The 7263-nt window shown below is 28.5% G+C and overlaps 2 protein-coding genes across 5 annotated transcripts; one reads left to right on the top strand and one right to left on the bottom strand.

Moving 5' to 3' along the window:
- Positions 1-87: 87 nt before the first annotated feature.
- LOC117156558 (dehydrogenase/reductase SDR family member 7) lies at positions 88-5990 on the top strand. 4 transcript variants are annotated; one of them, XM_033333684.2, is made up of 8 exons: positions 88-221; positions 4263-4409; positions 4499-4651; positions 4744-4850; positions 4926-5165; positions 5245-5364; positions 5434-5603; positions 5669-5990. In XM_033333684.2, exons 2-8 carry the CDS (start codon positions 4286-4288, stop codon positions 5754-5756), a joined length of 1002 nt encoding a protein of 333 aa, XP_033189575.1. In that variant the 5' UTR covers positions 88-221; positions 4263-4285; the 3' UTR covers positions 5757-5990. The 4 variants fall into 4 exon arrangements, with proteins under 4 accessions (XP_033189575.1, XP_076474322.1, XP_076474321.1 ...); XM_076618206.1 differs by having other exon boundaries at positions 156-263; XM_033333682.2 differs by lacking the exon at positions 88-221 and adding an exon at positions 3672-3805.
- On the bottom strand, positions 5968-7114 carry mRpS2 (mitochondrial ribosomal protein S2). Its single transcript, XM_033333695.2, has 3 exons — positions 7105-7114; positions 6698-6793; positions 5968-6626 (listed from the first exon to the last, which is right to left on the bottom strand). The coding sequence occupies exons 1-3, from the start codon at positions 7112-7114 to the stop codon at positions 5968-5970; spliced, it is 765 nt and encodes a 254-aa protein (XP_033189586.2).
- Positions 7115-7263: the final 149 nt, after the last annotated feature.

Raw genomic sequence — 7263 nt, 5'->3', positions numbered from 1 at the left:
ACTACGCTCGGATCATGTCACCGTTCACGCCCATAATCACGTATGCCACCTTCTTTGTGTGGATAAAATAACGGACCGAAGGCGAATCGACGTTTCTAGAACTCACTGCTTCATAAGAATTATGCGCTTGGCGCTACATCGTATATATTTCGCCAGTTATATAAAACGATCTGCCTGCGATACTGTAATACCACGAGCGGCGGTTAGGAATACGGCCTATGGTAAGCTTCGTGACGTAACAATAACGATCATCAATAATAACGGTCAGTAAAAACGGTCATCATTGATAAATGTAAAAAAAAAGTTTTGAACATTGGAGAGATTGTTGCAATAAAGAAGGCAGTTCCATTTTTCACTAATTAATAAATCAATTTAAAATCGATCAAAATTAAGTCACTTTTTCCAAACATACTATAAATTCATAGTCAATTAATATTCGTAGTAAAAACTGTTGTATCTTTGGATATAAAAGCTATATCTTTCTTTTTTTCCAATGAATATAATTTGAATATTGGAGATATTTTATTGCAAACTCATGAAATTTAACCGCATGGTACAGTTTTGGTTCCGTTAAGCAACTGATTTCTGATTCGAAATAAGCAACTTACTACATATTTCCTCTTTTTATTTGAACTTACCTACAGAGTGAGAAATTTGAGACCGAATAAGAGACCCGTGAAAGCGGCTAGCCATAAAAGTTTGTGGTCGAATGAACAGTGACATCATTCAGTAAAAAACGAATAGAATATGTATAGTTGCTATCACACTTTGGTATTAGAAATCCCGATGTGTTACATGCTGCTCGACAGCCAGCCTCTCGTATTCATTCTTCTCATTCTTTGTGTTCTTTCTTGTCACGTTCGAAAATAAAATCAAGCCAAATAGTCATAAAACATTCAATAATTGCACAAAAATCGGGATTCAAATGTTGCAATTATGTAGAGGTAAAAATGCTCCTATTCCTCGAAACTGAAATCTTAGACGTGTTGAACATAGAAAAGGACTATGCGAGTCAAAGAGAAAGAGGGACTGAAAGTCAAAGCATTCAGCTAATGTTAAAGGCCCGCGATAAGCTGATACTTTTAACTCAAAAATCAAACTTTCTTATTTTAGATTTGTGATCGACGAAACTTTAACCAATATGTTTCTTGCATTTTTCTGATTAAAATGACACCGAACACGTTATGATTTGGAGCATATTTGCCTCCTTAATAAATGATAATTAAATACATATCAGTAAGTACATATAATTCAAATTATATCGTGTTTGATCTCATTTTAATCAGATCGTACAGATATGTTAGTAAAAGTTTAATTTAAAAAAAGTCAACAATAAAAAAGTTGTACTTTTGAATTGGTATCTGTATATATTGTCTCAGCGATATCCCACATTGAACAATGTTACATTACTTAACCGAGATGAGCCATCGACTTTCGAGGTGCGTTAGGCGAACTTGCTCCTATAGTAGGAATGACAACTGTGCAATTATGCAGGGGATCTTTTTGTGCAGTTGTGCAATTATCGAATGTTTCCTATATGTCTGACTCGTAATTAACAAATGGCCGACCCTGAGCATGTTGCGTATTCTGGAATAGTGTAACTTGTTTACTAATTTTGATAACCTATTAGTTAATAGGGGAAAGAGAGTACAAGAAAGTGGTAATCACTTTAGAAAAAATAATTATTAGCAATTGATAGCAACAAACTCGCGATACTTACGTAAATTATCTATTTTTGTCAGCTTTACTGGCAACCTTTTGCTCTATCGACAAAAACGCAATATTAACGTGAATCAAATTTGATTGAAGAGATTCACTCACGAGTTAAACAAATGTGACTGAGATTAAGTTTAACAATAAAATTTAATTTAAATTGATTTATTTCCTTTCTGTTGTTATAATTATCGTTCTAATTCAGAAACTTACCCTTTTATTTTGTATCCTGTTTGCGAACTTCGTTTTCTTATAATTTGTATTTTATAGGCTTTAATTAAGAGTGGGAGATTTCCATACATTATAATATCGCGAGCTATACTTTCTCTACTATGTAGATGTCACCATAAAAATGATCATACAAAATTTAATATCTAATATTAAATATGGTTTTAACAAAAGATTATAAGCAAAACACCAATTCACGAATGATTATTACAGTTCAAGATTCCAAACATTTTTATAAAAGTGATTTTGTCCTCGAGTGATTATAATCGTTGAACTGATTTTAATGTGAATTATACCGACGTATATCAAAATATATATAGTTCTATATAAAAGAAAGGTGACAACCTTGATTATACAAAATTTTGAACTTAATTATACGAAAAATTGTGCTCCCTACAATACTTCAAATTGTCTTAACAACACGTTTTTGTGTTACTGATATCACATTTTATGTGCCTCATATTTCGTAAATGTATTCTATGAGCATAACCAAACAAAAAATGTCATATAAAAATATATAAATCGTTTAAAATATTAATAAAAATGGTTACATACCAGGCTATCATGGTTATATACCAATATAACGGTAGGTTTATAATCGATATGATCATTAACTGTTACATACTAATCGACAGTCAAAATTCTATGCATGTCCGATGTCATCCCTTTGAGTTCGTCTCATTTCGTTGAGATCTGAATGAGAAACATCAAGTATGAGTGAGATAGAGAGGAAGGTTCATCGGTTGATTCATATATCTAGCGTAAAAACATTTTTTGGTAGGAACTTTTCTCATTTTCATGTCTAGAATCGATTATATAAATATCCTTTACATACTTTGTCTTATATAAATAGCTAAAAGCTGTTATAATTGTAGCAATACTATGCTGTAGTTGTAATGATAAATACTGTTAATAATAAATCGAAAGACAAATTAAAACGTTTTATCTTACTTGAATATTTCTCCCATGTATATATATATTAAATATTTTTTCGTGTGCTATTTGGGTTAAAAGTATTGGCATTGCATTTTACAATATTACGTGTAATATTATTATTAAATATTGTATATAATATAATGTGTAATAGTTTTACCCCACATGATTTTGCATTCTGGTTTTAACGTTTCTCACTTATGTTATCATAGATGTCTATACCTTTCCTTCAGAGTAGGACGATAATCGTAGTACAATCAGTCAAAAGGCCATTCTCCATCAAAAAATAAGAAAACATAACATTTTTTCATTTGAGGCTTCATTTTCGAAAAAAATAAATTTGGATAAGTATTATCTATTTGGATATGGTACGTGTATAAGATCAGTTCACAATTAAAAGTTTTTAAATTCTATTTTCTGAAAAATAAGGTCTTAAATGGGAAAATTTTATTTTATATTTTCTACTTATTTTCACGTATATAATAACTTCCTTTGGTTGTTTTCTCTTACCTAGTTGATATTTAATCAAATTAATTTTCAACAAATTTTGAAACTCGATATTTTCTAAAACAAAGCGTCATAAGGAAAAATGTTATTCTACATTTTCGACTTATATTTTCACATATAATCACCTCCTACTCGATTGTACTGTAATTATCACTCCATTATGTGTATGATGAAATACAAATCTGATTGGTCATTTCTGGTAAACTAGTAAAATATAAAAAAGGATAAGCATTAGCATAAAAGTATTAATTATATAAGTAAAATGATTTTATCTCTACATTATAAGTATATACGTACTTCAATTAATAATATCAGTTTCTTTTTGCACTAATAAAGGTTCTATTTGATTATTAATATTAATCATTTGATATTATTTAATTTGATTTGATATTAATCAGATTTCTTCTCTATAACCGATTTAATTGTAAGTACAGATGAACTTTATGTTATAATTAAATATAAGTCATTTTAAAGTATTAGGTTGTCCGAAAAGCTTCTTTCGTTTCATAACAAACAATAGATGAACAACAATTTCTGTTTTATATTATTTTATTGAATTAAGTATGATCCATTTCGTTATATTTCTATTATTACGTTCGTGCATAATTCAATAAAATAATATAAAACAAAAAACATTATGCCTATTATATCTATTATTATGTCTATAAAAACATTATGTCTATTATTTCCTTATAAAACGGAAGAAACTTTTCGGACAATATAATATAACCAATAGTTAGTATAAATTTAATTATAAATAAATTTATTATAATTTAAAAAATACATGAGATTTAATGTATTGCATACTGATTTAAAAAAAATCTCTTAAAACAAAAATATGTGATTAAAATGTAATACCTTTTCATGTTCACATTTTTCAGATTCAATTATATAATTTAGTAATATGGATCTTTTAGCTGTCATTGGCTTTATAACTATAATTTATTGTCTTGTTTACATTATTTGCCCTTGGTTCCTTGATTGTGACTTACATCTTGCTATCTATGAAAAATTTGGCAAACCTACAAGTAATAATTATGCATATTTTTCAAAAAAAGTATTTGTAATATGCATTATTAAGATTTCTTCTTAAATATATTTTTAACATTTTTGCTAGATACTTTAAGAGATAAAGTAGTATGGATAACAGGAGCATCAAGTGGAATTGGAGAACATCTTGCATATGTTTTGGCAGAGGCTGGATGCAAATTAATTTTGTTGGCACGAAGGGAAGCTGAATTGGAAAAAGTAAAAATTAATTGCTTGCAAAGTAAATAAGTTTTTGATAATAATAATTATTATTTCTATTAATTATCCTCATACTTTTGCACAAATTTAATATACTAATTCATTTATTTTTAGGAAATAAAAATTTAAAAAGTTCAGACATTGAAGTACTAGTTCTAAATATTTGTGATGTAAATGGTCATGAGTCAGCACTTAATAATATCATTGCTAAATTTGGCAAGGTAAATACATATTATGTTATGTTATTGTGATCGTTTATTACATTATACTTTGATTATACATTAAATCAATTTTAGTTGGATATACTTGTAAATAATGCAGGACGATCACAACGAGCATTGTGGGAGAATATTGACATATCCGTTGACAAAGAAATGTTTGACTTGAATGTATTTTCACCAATAGCTTTATCTAGATTAGTAGCAAAATATTTTCTCAAAGTAGGTGCAGGTCATTTTGTATTCACTTCAAGTATTGCTGGTGTTACGGCATCACCATTTTCTGCTACATATTGTGCAAATAAATTTGCATTACATGTGGGTATAATACTTTAATTATAATCATATAATCGTTAATCTATATGTATATATATTAATAAATATTTATTATATACAGGGTTATTGTAAAACTTTTGCTTTAGAAAATATTGATAAAAATATACCAATTACAGTTGTATGTCCAGGGCCAGTATATACTAATTTTTTGACAGAAGCATTCACTGATAAAAGTGGTGAAGTATGTATATATAATGTATTGACATTATGAACTATTTATAGTTCTTTTTCGTGTATCTCTATTTTATAGAAATATGGAGAAAATGTGAAAGAAGATCCGAAAAATAAAGTGAGTGTAGAACGTTGTGCTATACTGATGGGAATTGCAATAGCAAACAAGCTTTCTGAAGTGTGGATTTGCAAACCAGCTATACTACAGCTGGCGTACCTTGGAACTTATTATCCAAATATTGGATTATGGTATGTTACTTTAGATTTATCAAAATTTTCATTTAGATATTTTATAAAATTATTTTATGTTTTAGGATAATAAAGTATCTGGGAGCAAAATTTATGCATCGTTTGCGAGATAATAAAACAACTATTAAAACAAGTACAAAAGAAACACAATAAATATATATTTTTTCTTATACTTCAATATATATTATATATTATGTTGTTTTTATTCAACTCATTTCTGATTCACTAATTTATAATTGTAGCTTTGTGCAATTTTTAACTTTGTTATATTTACTATATAAATTCAATAAAAACAATATATTCATAATTAAAAAATTTACTTATAAGATTTTTACAGATTTATAGTACTCGATCAGAAATTATACTATATTTTATCCCTTGCAAGCATTTCATTCTTATATTTCTTGCCTCTCATTATTGCTTCCTTAAATAATTTGCAATACAACTCTATGGCACAAGGTGTGTCATCATTTCCAGGAATTGGATATGTTATAAGTTTAGGATCGCAATTTGTGTCTACAATACCAACTGTTGGAATACACATTTTAGCTGCATGGATCACTGCTGTGTGTTGTTCAACAACAGACTGCATGGTATTCAAAAATATACACAAATCTGGCAATCTGGTAACAGCTCCAAATTCACATATGGCATTTGTAAATGTTCCAGGCTTCCAAAGCCTTGTATGAGCATACTCTTGACATTGCTTTGCAGTTTCTTCTACAAGATAAGAAATTTGAGAATTTCTTGCTATGAACAAAATTATTCCATTTCTGGAAGCTATATGGGCTGTGAAATTTAATGCTTGTCGTAAAAGTTCAGCGGTTTGATCTAAATCGATTATTAAGTGACCTAGCCTAGATCCAAATATAAAAGGTCTCATATGATCATTTAAAGAACCTTCTTTGTGACCAAAATGTACTCTTGCATCAAACAAGTCTTTGACAGTAAACATATCATAAACATGAAAAAAATCTGGATGACTTAATGGATTTATATCTTCTAGACTCTCTATGTTTGAAACTGAAATATTATAAATTTATATTTTATTCAGAAAAAAATAAAAACAAGTATGTGAGATATAAAAATTTTACCATCTTTAATTTCTTGTTGCACTTCAGGTTTTGTGGATAATTTATGCTTCGAGCAATATGTGAGTAATGGTCGCAAAACACTCCAATTTCTCCATACTGTAATGAACAACATGCTTAAAGTTTACAATAACTTAAAGAAACATTTAAACAATAAAAAAGTGAATAAGGGGAAGAGAGAGAGAGAGAGAGAGAGATATTTACATTTAGATGAAATTGTTCGTGTTACGATAGAAGTCATTGCGTATACTTTTAATTTTCTATACTATCGACAGATAATTATGTCATGCACACTTATTGCTAAAACAGACTTATTTAATATAAATGCAATACATGTTTCATTAATTACGTTCAGATTATGTTACTTATATTTTTTATCATTAATTTCGGCACATTGATCTAATATATACCTATAGACATATTCCTATGTAATTTCATATACCTATGAACACAAAAAAGAACTAGTTTCAACTTCGCACACCAGTTTACGATATATATGTATTACTGCGATATATGTATGTACAGGGTGAACCAGTTAAATAAATACGGTTTCCCTAAATATCTGCCAT

The sequence above is a fragment of the Bombus vancouverensis genome, chromosome 4 (genome assembly GCF_051014615.1).
Source record: "Bombus vancouverensis nearcticus chromosome 4, iyBomVanc1_principal, whole genome shotgun sequence".
Lineage (NCBI taxonomy): Eukaryota > Metazoa > Arthropoda > Insecta > Hymenoptera > Apidae > Bombus > Bombus vancouverensis.
The sequence above is the reverse complement of the archived record's forward strand: the minus strand, read 5'-3'. Positions and strand labels throughout refer to the sequence as shown.